This window comes from Magallana gigas, chromosome 2, assembly GCF_963853765.1.
Source record: "Magallana gigas chromosome 2, xbMagGiga1.1, whole genome shotgun sequence".
Classification (NCBI taxonomy): domain Eukaryota; kingdom Metazoa; phylum Mollusca; class Bivalvia; order Ostreida; family Ostreidae; genus Magallana; species Magallana gigas.
This window is the reverse complement of record NC_088854.1, coordinates 25,601,447-25,615,433: the sequence shown is the minus strand read 5'-3', so window position 1 is coordinate 25,615,433 and position 13,987 is coordinate 25,601,447. Positions and strand designations below refer to the sequence as shown.

Here is a 13,987-nt window from a genome sequence, read left to right as displayed (position 1 = left end):
AGTTTGCTAATGGTATGCGATTGTTGATTAAGCAGCATTAACTGATTATTCTTTTTGCATAGCAATGCATATTAATGCTTGATGAATACAGTGATTAGTAAAGTGGTTATGAGTAACTGAACTCTGCAGAAACTTCAACCACAAGCTTTGTCTTCATCTTAGGACCAAAAATTTGGATAATGAGATTTCTTCATTTTGAACAACTGATGATGTATTGCAGGTTTTTTTTTTTTTAGCTATTCAGAGAATATGCGTTTGTGAAGCTCATGGTGTTGTTTTTGATTAAAAACCTGTCTGTTTTTGCTGTGAGAAAAATTGAACATGGCTTTTGGCAGAATCTGATGCTCAGAATTTCAAATCATGCATGCTTTATAAGATTTAACAATTACAAAGTGAAGGAATGTGGTAGCCATATGCAACTTTTAACAGGCCCTGCTATATATTTCAATAAGGTTTGAATTTCATGTTGGTACAATTTAAAACTAATGTCTCCTCTTCAAGTAGGTGAAAAACCCTCCAATTTGTTTAATTCAAAATTCTTCTGTTGTTGGTATATATGCTCTGTAAATATACATCCACTCCCCTGATCAAACTAAATGTAAAAAATTTACAGTAGGTTCAAGAGCTGTTTTTATCTGTGAAGAAGGAGGGTCTATGTCTTTAAATTGGAAATCTCCAGAATATTGATTAGGTACACCAAAATTTTAAATGCCTTAACAGCATGACAACTTTCGCTTGCATTTTATGCACTGTGACGTTTGGGCACATATATAATTATGTGAATCTATGGTGGTTTTGAGCCTTTCATGTTTATCAGATTTAGATGACTAGGGGTAGGCTGGTAATACATGTATGCTGTAGGGATGTTAACACTAGTTTTCTTCATATTTCACACCTTTGTAATATCAGGTAAGCTGACATTAAACCTTAATTGCAACATAATGGGATGTCAGGTTGTTTTTTTTTTTATTTGAATCAGTGCGCTTTCATTGTATAGTCTGAGCATTGGGAGGATCATTTTCAGTGATTGTTCATATCTGATTGCACGTGTCATGTAAAGATTTTTCATTAACTATCAACTTAACTAACTATTGAAAAGATATTTGATATCTTGAATTGGGTAATTGATGGTATACAGTACAAAAAGTCTTTACATATCAATTTCAGACTTAAGATAAGAAAAATCAAATATTCTCACAATTTAACATTTATCCAGTATTCAAGATTAAAAACCAGCAGGCATTTATCAAATGTATATTACAGCAATTTACTTATTTTTTCAGACCAAAACAGGAACAAGACAAAAACAAAGAACAACCAGAAATCAGCCAATCAGCAGGCTGATGTCATCAGTCTACAAAACAAACAGGAAGTGACACGTCTCGAGGCGCTGTGCGAGACTCGCACCAAGGAACTGAACTATGCCAGGCTGCAGATGAAGAGCAACCTGCAGGCTTTCGATGCCATGACCGTGATGGTGCAATATCTCTCAGAAGATGTAGGTACCACTGTATTAAGGGTGATCCCCACAGGCCCAGCATCTTATGACTTTAACAGTGATCAAACACATGTATTTTAAACTTCAAGAACAAATGGAAAAGCAGCAACTAAGTGGCTGTAAGAGGAATGGATGGTTGTGGCCATTTTTAGGCTATATTTACCTTCTTTGTATGAAGATACATGAATAGGAAAGTGCTCAAATTTTTAAGCTAAAATATTTGGATTTTTTCTTCACTTATAATTAGTTTATGGCCGAAAATATTGTATGTCAAAATTTAAGGTAAATCTGATTGTTAATTTTTTGACCACCCAGCCTCCTTTGACTAGTAAATTTTTTACCAAATATTGCAGCAGTTTTCTTTATATACATGTTTCTATAATATTTGCAGCAACCATCTCAAACAGAAATAATGTAGGGATAAGTTAATTGATATAAACTCATTTCTACAGATGAATAAAATCTTTTTACATCCAATAACCTCTCAATATAACATAAAGTCTTTTGTAGATAAAAGCAAGGCTCATAATGTGGATATATGCACTGCTTCATTTTGGAGGAAAGTTTAATATACATGTAATTGTTTCTGTTTGCAGTTGGATGCATTTTCGAATCCAAAGTTGTCAGCTCAAGTAAAAGTACTGCAGAGACAACTGGAAGAAACCAAGACACAGATTGGTAAGAACCTGTTACCAAACTCAGTATAGCCAACATGCCTTGACAATTACATGCTGAATCGATCATTCATGCCAAACATATCTGCATCCATGTAGTTTTGTGAATCTGATCATTTGACATGCTAGAATTTGATATTTGGATGATACAAGGAGAGTTTGTATAAAAAGTTGATATGGATCTTAATGTGATCCTTAAGATAAGATATAAACAACTTTAACACAAGTGAGCATGTTCTATAGGCCAATTTTAGTTCCCTTTAATGTTTTGATAAGTGAATTATAACTAGCTGAACCAAAATATAAGGAATTATATCGCCCAGATAAATCTGCTTGAGGAGCAGCTGATCTCTATCATCCTGTGTTTATTTGATTGGCTTGGATTATTTATGCAAGCTGAAGGTCTTTGATTGCAGAGGAAACTCAGGCTCAGAAGGATAAATTGGATGAGCACATCTTACAACTGGGTAAGGACCATTTGGACCAAATCAATGCCCTCAAAGTGGAGCATGAAAAACAGATATCCTGGGAAAAGGAAAAACATGAAGACAGCTTGTCAAATTACAGGCAGCTATGTAAGGGGATACAATATCATATGTATTGTTACATGTCCTTGATGTTTATTATACAAAGCAAAAAGAAAAAAAAATGTTTTAATTTTTTAGAATATTAAATATTGAAAATGAAACCCCAAAAGTGACATCTTATCTTGTTCTTATTACAACAGCTAGCTACATGATTTTTAAATATAACTATGTAATTTTTGAATTGGATTGTCTTGATATTGTGTTTTGATTATAAGATTCTTCTATTTATTTGTAATCAAAAATTAAATCTGCTCTTGAGTTGATTTTTATTTGAAATAATATGCATCTTTCCTTCTTCAGCTGATGAATACCACAAAAAAGAGATACACCAACTGAAGTCCTCTCACGATGAAACGGTGAGTGTGTCAAGGGGCATAACTCTTTCATCCTTGTCATTTTGCATCCTCACTTCCTCTCTTGTACTGAAAACCAAAATACACCCTATCTACATGTATATATACTTTTTTTAGATTGCTGAAATAAAATCTGATAATTCTCAAATAATCCAAAAACTCAAAAAAGCTCAGGAAGATGACATTTCAGCACTCAGGAATAAACATGAAGAGCAAATGGAAGGTAGGTTTAATCTCTCTCCCATCATTAATGCTTCTAGGCTAAATATTGTCAGCAATTAAAATATTGATATACAGTAATAATACCCAACAGAAACAGATTGCATGGGATATATACCAGTATTGTTTTTGACTTGTCTGTTCAATCCCTCAGTCCATCGCTTCTGATTTTCTTTCTCTGAAAGTGATACACTTTCTCTCCAAACAGCTAAACAGAATTTCATGAGGGTGTTTTAATTCATAAGGCGTGAACATTTGCACGAAATTCTGATTCAATTCTTATTTTGGGAATTTTGACCCATTTGAATTTAATGAGATGACCAATTCTGAATATGCTGCTGAAAGAGTTTGTCAGGACAACCTAGCTTTCCTAAACACTGAGCAGAATGCCTTAAAACTAAATAGCTTATGAGGACATACTGTAAACCAATTTTTATTCAGGCCGACTTTATTTCGCGATTAACTGCCAATTAACTGGTTATTTCATTTTTTGTTGTATTAAATGCATACATTGCCACTCATTATCGTCAAGCAATGTGGGAGTTGTACCCCCCAGTAGGGTACGAGAGCTTGCTCGCCTTTTTCTTTCATTGAATACCAGACTAGTATATGTTTGATAGGTATTGTTTGGTCATCATGATCAATACTTAACTTCTCAAGGATAGCTATATCAGTCCTAACCTACCATAGATCTGAGTGCCCGTGTACTTTGGACTGGTTCTCCCAGGGTTAACACACCTTGGTAATCTGGTCCTGCTGGGGAGGGACTTTGTTATAGCCCCTGTATGTAAGAACACTATCGGTTAGTTTAATGAGATAGTCCTATTGACACTGGAATTTATGCTATGTTGTTTAACACTCGGAATGTCAACAAGAGAGATCCGAATTGAAAACATTCTGGTCGTTTTCTCAAACTTTAAAATCCCAGGGATTCTGATTAAAGAAATCTACACGATTTAATGTGTGCTGATTAGAATTGATTGAAAGAGTTTGACTTTTTACTTTGAGGGTTTTCAATTTATGCTTTTTCATTAAGAAAAGATGACTCATTTTTAGATTGCAGAACCATATAAACATTACAAAAATATTGCCTTTTGTCTTTTTAAATTTTTTTTATTAATAACTATCAACATTGCACATTATTGCAAGCAGGTTTTGGCCATCACACTTAAATTTTTTTAAATCTTATGCTCATCATTGCAGACATTTAATGTATTATTTTCTTGTGGCATCACTGTTTAAAATTTTTGGAAATTGACATTTTTTATTGAAGACCCTTAAACTTTGAAAATTTATAGATAACTGACAACATATTTTACTTCGTTTCACAATTATATTGAGTTAATACGAACGTAATACTGTATAACCCTGTTATTTGGGTACCGGTATATGTATGATGCATGAGGTTTATTATTGTTGTTAGTACGGGTACCTTTAGAGTCATATTGTTAGGAGTCAGCTTTAGGGGACAATGAAGCATGAATTATTGTTTGAAGAAAGCAAGAGGTTATTATTTGGTTCTCATTAGGAACAATAGTAATATATTGATTTCCTCCCTGCTTATGAACAATAAAACCTGGGGAAAAGCTGAACCACAGGTTGAGAGATGAAGTCTCATTTAACCAAAGCTTGCAAACTGGCTAGATCCACTCTGCTTCACAGAAGATGTATCGAAAACTCAAAGAATTTTTTCCTTTCTTCTCAGCATTTTAGAGCATGTCTATTTTCAGTTTGACTGGGTGATAAGCTGTATCCCTCATGTCAAGTTTTAACATTGCACAGCATCTGTGTGCACTGCATCAGAACAAAGTGGGAAAATGTGTTGGGAGTTAGCTAGCCTATGCATATATATTAGGACAGAAATGATGATGCAGGGAAGCATCTTATAAGAAGCTGGACTAATTAGCAGCAGGGTTTAATTACTGTTCTGTATAATGGAGTTATAAAAACCAGAATTCCCTGATTCTCCATCTTTATTAGTAGCAGTAATTTGACACAGAGGAATCAATATTGATCAATGCCTCAGGTGGATAGAGGTGAACACAGAGTTAGCCGTATCAAATGTTGATGGGCATCAGAGGTCAAGACTAATGTGAAATATGGTGTAAAAGAAGGAAACAGGGGTTCTAACGAGATTCTTGGAATTCTAAGGATGTTGATTTACTGGTCTGTGTGTTGGATTGAACTTCAATTTCTGCTGATAGGTTTTTTTTTATGGACATTTTTCTGAATGATTGTGCTTTATTGTGAACTGTCTTTTCAAGTACAGGTTTACAAGGCATTTTCTGATACCAAATGGCAGGAGTCTCTATCAACATTCTGTGAAAAGGACAACTATTTGTCTTTTCTTTGAATCAAAGATAACCCTATCTTAACCAAAGGGATTGTCAAACGTGTGTTTTGGCAACCGTACAAGATTCTTGATCTAACAACCAGCAATTTTATTTCTGTTGGTGTTAAATCTTTGATATAGCATTGCACTTGACATTGGACTCTCTATTGCAGACACAGATATATACAAGGATATGTATAGAAAGTATAATCATTAAATACCTTCTCTCTGGCACTTTATGCTGTCTAGATAGACTTTTTGGAGAATAAAATTTTAAGTTGTAATAGAATTTAGAAATGTGGAGAAAGACACTTACTGAAAATGAAAAGGATGTGAGAATTTTTTAAAGAAATTCATCAATATTTTTTTGGTGTATAAATGGGAAGATCTCATCTTACGGTGCCACATATTCCAGCAGAGATTTGATGGCCAATCATGCAACCATTTAAGGTCCCTTTCATTCATTTACCTGCAATCATCTGGTAAATATGTAGACTGTAAGCCCAAACTGTTTAATCTATTCATGAAATTCTCTCTTTTCAAAAGTGTTCAATAAGATTTCTGAAGAAGAATTTGGCAAGGGGTAAAAAGTAGCCGCCCACTGGGGCATTTAAGGAGCTGCTAACAACACTTACAGCATTGTGATTGTAAAGATTGATGACTTGTAAGACAACATCAGACCAGACATGGCTTTATCTACCTTTTAAGACTACACACTGATTACGCGATACGATTCTATGGGTGTGTTGAATCCCACGAAAGAGCTCTACATGGGGGTAGTAACTTGAACGGCCAAGACTTTTACAACTTAATCACACTGAAATAAAGATTTTCTTGGATGGCCGGACACTTTACTAGTTTGAGGACTAAGGGACTTGACAAGCAGTGGTGAATGGAAGTATAAATCTGAGATAAATGAACTGTCCGAGAATATTTTCATAAGGAGATATTTCCATGCCAAGTCAGCAGATCACAGAACGTACCCCTCTTCTCCTTAGAGTGTATGATTACTCTTTAAAAGAGTGGATTGTTTGGAGGAAATATTGACACCCCTTTGTAGACATTCAGAAATATTTATTGATGAGTGGCAAGTTTATGTACTATTCAATTGGTTTTTCCCAGTCAAACTTTGATAAAGACATTTAAACATGAACTAAAATACACAGGAGAGAAAAAGAAATCTTTTTATTTTGGATTTGGGAATTCTTTTTTAAACCATGGAAAATAAGAATTCTGTTGTCAATGTGGAAAATAAAATTCCACCAAATGGGAAGAAAAAGCGCTTTTCTACCATAATAGGTGCAATGAAAGGTTGGTATACTAATGCTAGACTGGTACCATATTACCATAATAATTCCTACTGCAGTTTATAATCTTTATTTTCACTTCAAAGTGTTTTCAAAATTGAATTATTTTTTCAAGATCCTGTTGACTTATTATTTGACAATTTTAAAATAAATGCTTCATTTATTTTAATTTTGCTTTAAAAAAAAATGTGTATTGAAAGTTGCAATGTCATTAATAATACAACTTTCAATAGATTTTCAGTTTTATGACTTTTCATATGAGGTTGTTTACCGATACATTTAGAATTTTAATGTCTTTTTAATAGCGTCTGTTTTTTAAGATATTTAAAAGTTTCTTTCCAATTGATAGAGCATTGCTCATACTTAATATCCCAAATGTGTATTCACGTGGAAATTCACCATGAAGTGAAAGGCATTGATTATCCCATAAAATCATTTATGAAAAGAGTCTTACAGTTTTCATGTCACTGAAAGAGTTTGCCAACCTGTTTTTGAGCAGTGGCTATTGATCCAAAGTATACATTGTGTGTATACATTATATCTGTGACATTAACTTTGGGTTATTGGTTGCTGATAATGTCTGCATATAAATCAGGCACTGGCTTAATTCCTTTGGTGTAGGCAGCCAATTACGATCATTATTACTCTATTTAGAATCCCCTAATGTCAATCATTTAAGGAGTCATAACATTTCCATTGTATTTAATTAACAAACTGTGTAAATTTAAAAGTAATACATTGCTATTGAGACAAATAATGGCTATTTGCATGGAGGCCCTAAGTTGTACGCAGAAAGAGTTGACTATTGCAATATTTAGTGAACTCGTAGGTTAGGCAAATAACAGATCAACATTGATTAATTAACACGTGCAAAATAAAAAATAAAAAAAAAATTTAAAAAGTGAATGCATAGCTGATATGATTAAAGTTTATCCAATATCCTATTCAGTGAATAATTTTAATATGACTTTTTCATGTACATTTGCTAGTAAAAAAAAGTGTGTGTTTTTTTTTCAGAACTTCACAAGCAACACAGAGACAAGCTTGAAGAAATAACACACAGATTTGAGAACATCAAAATGGGGCTCTCTGTAAGTGTCGATCAGTGGTGTAATTCTAACACAGAGAAAATTATTACAGTTCCTGATTTTTAAATTGCATCTCATTCACGGAAGATAGTGCTTTTTTCCTTTTAATCATTGAAATTACAATCATCTCACTGTGTTTGTAATTTATGTGAATTCCTTTTACAATGTATGTATGTGTACTACATGTACTTATTGTGACATTCAGGACAAAGTGGAGACCCTGCGTAGTGAATGCGATGACCTGAGAACCAGGGCTCGCTCCAGTGAAGAGGCTCTGCTACGAGACTCGGACGTCAAAGTTCAGGTACCCCTGTGGTATCAGTAGGGCTCACTTCTGTACAGTACTCTTTTATTCAAGTACTGTATTTTCTTTATCATTTAAAATGAATTAGTACGTTATAACACACCTCAGAATGAAATAGGATCAGTGTTGAACTACCTGTAGTTTGATGTCCTGTAAGTGAGTAAACATAAATGGTTACGTTGTATACAAATACCTATTTTGTCTGACTAAATATTTCACTTCAAAAGTCATCTAAATGGTAATAAAAGCCTTTAAAAGTCTGTAATTTTATCTGAGTTGGGGGTATGAGAGGTACCGGTATGTGTCGAACAATTAAATCTATATTCATTGTTATGATTTTTTTTTTAAACAGATGGCCTTAGCACCTTACAGAAACCTACCACAAGAAATAGAAAGCTTGAAACTGGTCATAGAAATCAGGAATGAGGAAATACAGAAACTGAAAAACAGAAACGTGGAACTGGAAAAACAGGTTGGTTTGTCAGAATTGTTCAATTTTTGACTTTTGATTACCAATATGCATTCTATGTTTTTCAGTGATAGAATGTTAAATTCTAATGTCTGATGATATGTAAAACGTTTTTACCATTCTTGAAATGTTTTACAGGCAGGGGAGCTCATAAATGCTAAAGAGAAAATCATTGCTCAGCAGCAGAAGATAGAGAACTTGGAGGCCATCATCAGCATGAAGACTGATCATGAAAAGTAAGGTCTATTTTACAGTATAAAAGAAAGCTTGTACATGGTGATACTGAATGCACCAATGGTTGAAATATCTCCTTATGAATTGCAGAAGCTTTGGCAAATTCAAGGAAAACAATGTAAAAATACTCATGCAGTTCTATCATCATAATGACAGATTAAAGTGCAAAACATTCCATTGTATTCAATATAGTTATTTGTAATGGAATTACATCTTATTATTGTTTTCACTTTTGATTGTACAGGCAACTTCATGACAAATGCCAGATGCTGATGAGGAAATGTGACAAGGAGAGTAAGGCCAATAAACGACTGTCAATGGATTTCGAGGAGCTAATCTACAAAGTGAACTTGGCTGATCCGGGGTCCATGGAGAATTTGTCGAAACTGGGAAGCTCCCCTTGTCACAGTGAAAACAGTTCCCCTGCCATGAGGCGGAAATCCAAATCACCTGCATTCGGTGATCTGGAAAAATCTCCAGCTAGCCACGTGTACAGGAGATCACTGTCTTCGGTGGAAAACTCTGCTGAAAAGAAAATGAAGAGGCGGTCTGCGAATTTCCTGCTGGAGAAGGAGAGGACCTCTCCCACTGGAAGCCCGAGGCACAGGGTGAAGACGTACTCAGACTCGTGCTCGCCGACTCGTGGTCTGCATACTCATTCTGAGACAGACAGAATGGCGCATTCTTGTGAGGAGGTGCCAGTGGACAAACTCAGTGAGGACGGAGCTCGCCTCTACCAGTCTTGTAATGATGCTGAGGTGTTCGAGGCACCTCATGGCCCCCCTGGACCTACAACACCAGAGAATGTTACCAAAATAACAAAGGGGGAGGAACAGAACAGCAAAGGTACCTCTGAATCAAAGCCTGAACTGGCATCAGTGAATAACTCTCTGTCCCCTGACCGTCAGGAACAAGCAAGTGTGGATCTGGAAGAGTTTGAAGGGGAGAGTCTACATGTGGAGACAAACGTTGAAACCAAGGAGGACACTTCTGACCTGTCTCATTCTACTGAGTCCTACTGCCCCTCTGAAGTGACTTCCGGAACCGGGAGCTTAATTTGGGACTATGAGAAACTGGACTCCATTAAATCCATGAACTCAAGTCAAACAAGCCAGACCAGTGACTCTGTGCTGGACAGTTCCACTCTGACCGACGGCAGGGTGGACAACAATACTCTCACCAACATCAAAGACTTGACCGAGGAAGAGAGTGAAACCAGTTCAGGCTTCGGGGGTACCGAGGATTCTCTAGTCACTACCACCAGTCCTTCAGACACTCGGAAAGAATCAACCGTCTAAACTTAGTGGATTCATTCTGTTAGGCATTACTTTCAATGAAAATTTACAGTTCTTTAATTATATGATATCCTTCCTTTATTTTTCTCTCAATTTATTATCTTTAGGTTGTGGTAATTAAGTATTGATTTAAGCTATCATAAGCAAGTTCTAGTCAAAATTGCCACTTCATCACAACCACCAATCTGAAATTTTTTTACGAACTACCTCTGATGTGCAAAGTAAAACTGATTCTGACATCACTCAAAATTTATTTAACAATGCTTGTATCACATACAGTAGTTGTAAATGGGTGACATAATGTAATAGATTTATATGATTCTTGATTTTAAATCATTTGATTCTGTGATATAGAATATAGATTAAATAGAGTATTATATTTGTGCCAGATATTTAACACAGAGTATGAATTAAACAAGACATAGCCGATTCACCAAATAAAAGCAAAGAAAGATAACTCCAAACATTTTGATACAGATTTTAATTCAAGAGAAAAATGATGAAATCCAGGACATGTTTTGATCTCAGAGAACAACATTACTACATATCTTTAGTTGTTCACAAGTTGTTTTCACTTAATTTAAACTATTTACCTTTTACTGTATAAAGTTGTATGTAATGTGTTTATAACGTGCTTTATATCACTTGCATTGTATAAAATCTCAGGATTTGATTCCATCATAAAATACAGCTTTTACTGCTGATTGAGTATCTTTCAATCACTTTGTATAAATATTTATAGGGTTTGTTTTGGCCATACTTCAAGCTGTGTATATATTTCTTGAATGTTGTACATGTACTTTTGTGATTTAGACTAAACTGGTTTTCTTGGCTAGTTTAATAGTTAACTGCCCTAAATTCATGCCATATTTATGTGACTTCATATTTGTATTTGTCATTGGTTGAATTATATGTTGAATGATATGTCACAATATCAACATTAAGTTGAGTTTCATGGAATTGATTTTCACTTGAAGTTAACATATACTAGTACATGTATTTGAGCTTTAGTTGAAGTTAACATATACTTGAGCTTCCTAGGCACTTGAAGTAACATTTACATTGATTTTAAACATTTTCCTGTTCTTAACATTCATCCGAAATTCACTTGAAGTTGACATTTACTTCGGTCTCACTTAAAGACATTCACTTTAGCTTTTTTTTTGAATTTCAAATTTGCTCAGTTCAACTTTTACTTGAGCTTTACTTCGGTTCACCGTTTGCAATACTATTGAATGTCCATACAGTGTTTCAGTACTGGGAAACATACTACATGATCTTTATTGAATGCCTCAGGTTGACTGTAATTGCTGAACACCACCATTGTTCATTTAAGATGTAAGCTGTATTCATAATTTCTGCTGGAGAATAAGGTTTCTAAGGTTTTGTAACGATAATCATCCCATTGTATTTAACTTTCTGTACTTAATATTTGGCTGTCATATCACAATAGTTCTTTAGGATGTGGTTATTTTCCAGAACATTAATATATTAGCATATTATGTAATTATTCATCGAATTCTTGAAGTTCTTTTCAAAACTGGCATATATTTGTCGAAGGCAAACATAATATTGCAGAAATCAGTCATAGACGCAATAAAATGAAGATCACAGAAAAATCATGTTGATATTGTGAAATGTCTGTGTACAAAGTTGAATCATTCCATGTAATTATTTATTTATGTTGTAAAAGCAAGTAAATATGTGTTCAGATGACTTCTGCCATCAGATCTTATTGATAAAAGTGCTTATTACAAGACTTGGGCGTTATCCTTTATCTGTTTTGTTATGTCTCGCTCCAAAATTGAATAATGGGAAGAACTCTCTTCACGAAAATCGTTATTGAAAAAAAGAGGAATTTTGAGGAATATTAACTATCCTTTATATACGGAAAACAACTACATGTGCATGTATTAATGGTCGAGCCTCCTTATTGAATCTCTTTGATAGTGACATGTTACATTATTATAATAGATTTCTACTTATAGTTGTACGCAGTTTGAATAAAGAGACAACTTTAAAAAAATGATTATTTCAAAAATTAAAAAAAAAAAAAAACATTTTTTTTAATGAAAGCATAATTTAATTCAAGCTTACGCCAAATGTTTCGTGGAAGGAAAACTGCTCGAAAATTGGCTGCAACACGGCGCAGTCTGTAGCAAATTATGCGCTTTCTTTTTCAAAGTTGGTATTTGCGATAAAGGAATTTCCATTTAAAATTCAATTTCGGTTCAACAGCTTCTCTGTTTATTCTTGTGGAGGAGAATTTCTGTATTGGCTTTTAAAAATCATGCTTTTGTCGCCCTTAGCTTTCCAATCAATTAAAATTAGACCCGTAAAAACCTCGAGATCCTCTACGAAACGCTACCGAAGCGGTTTTACAAGTCTAATTTTAATTAGATTATAGCTTTCATGAATATTTAATCAGGCAAAAATCTTTTGAATATAAGAACCATACATGTTAACCATTTTGGAATTACATGCAGAATGATATTTAATTGCTAAAAAATTTTGATAACAAATACAACTCGGTGAATTGTATAATTTTTGTTAAATTGGTATTCTACTACATATATCCGATCATGGATGATAGGCAACATGTCTTGGGCGTAAAAATATTATTTCAATTATCAATCGACGCATTTTTAGCTCGCCGAGACGAAGTCAAGGAGAGCTTATGCTATACCCTCGGCGTCGGCGGTGGCGTCGGCGTCGGCGTCCGGACCTGGTTAAAGTTTTTGTTGCAGGTCCTGTATCTAAGCTATTACTTGTCCTATCTTCACCAAACTTGCATGGATGATGCATCTTATGATACTGATGCACCTGACAAGCTTGAATGCTGAATCTGAGCAATAGGTTTCGGATGCTGGAAGAGGTTAAGGTTTTTAGAGCTGGTTAAAGTTTTTGTTGCAGGTGCCCTCTGATGATTAATCTTAGTTACTACTGGTCCTAACTTCACCAAACTTGTATGGATGGTGCGTCTTATGATACTGATGCACCTGACAAGCTTGAATGCTGAATCTGAGCAATAGGTTTCGGATGCTGGAAGAGGTTAAGGTTTTTAGAGCTGGTTAAGTTTTTGTTGCAGGTGCCCTCTGATGATTATATCTTAGTTACTACTGGTCCTAACTTCACCAAACTTGTATGGATGGTGCGTCTTATGATACTGATGCACCTGACAAGCTTGAATGCTGAATCTGAGCAATAGGTTTCGGATGCTGGAGGAGGTTAAGGTTTTAAGAGCTGGTTAGATACAGTTTTTGAAACAGGTGCCCTCTGATGATGATATCTTAGTTATTACTTGTCCTTACTTCACCAGACTTCAATGGATGGTGTGTCTTATGATACTGATGCACCTGACAGGCTTGAATGCATAGTCTGGTTTCGGATGCTGGATAAAGTTAAGTTTTTAGGAACAGGTCACATGTTTAATAGATGATAGTACTATTTCAAACTTGCATAGTTGATTTAACTGTAATATGAATGAATCGCAGAGGTAGCTTCAGATGCAGAGCTTGATCTCCATTATCAAGGATGCTAAAAAATAAATCTTAGTTATTACTGGTCCTAACTTCACCAAACTTGAATGGATGGTGTGTCTTATGATACAGATGCACCTGACAGGCA

The 13,987-nt window shown here is 34.8% G+C and overlaps 1 protein-coding gene across 5 annotated transcripts in view; it reads left to right on the top strand.

The window, feature by feature from the left end:
* LOC105345573 (CAP-Gly domain-containing linker protein 1) overlaps nt 1–12,119 on the top strand; it is a 41,427-nt gene extending 29,308 nt beyond the window's left edge. For all 5 annotated transcript variants that reach the window (XM_066075841.1, XM_066075838.1, XM_066075842.1 and 2 more), the window contains 10 exons: nt 1,284–1,498; nt 2,095–2,176; nt 2,589–2,747; nt 3,060–3,115; nt 3,230–3,335; nt 7,988–8,061; nt 8,264–8,362; nt 8,715–8,834; nt 8,970–9,067; nt 9,310–12,119. In XM_066075841.1, coding sequence (XP_065931913.1) covers nt 1,284–1,498; nt 2,095–2,176; nt 2,589–2,747; nt 3,060–3,115; nt 3,230–3,335; nt 7,988–8,061; nt 8,264–8,362; nt 8,715–8,834; nt 8,970–9,067; nt 9,310–10,363 — 2,063 coding nt within the window. In that variant the 3' untranslated portion in view covers nt 10,364–12,119. The remainder of the gene's footprint in view (nt 1–1,283; nt 1,499–2,094; nt 2,177–2,588; nt 2,748–3,059; nt 3,116–3,229; nt 3,336–7,987; nt 8,062–8,263; nt 8,363–8,714; nt 8,835–8,969; nt 9,068–9,309) is intronic.
* Nucleotides 12,120–13,987: the final 1,868 nt, after the last annotated feature.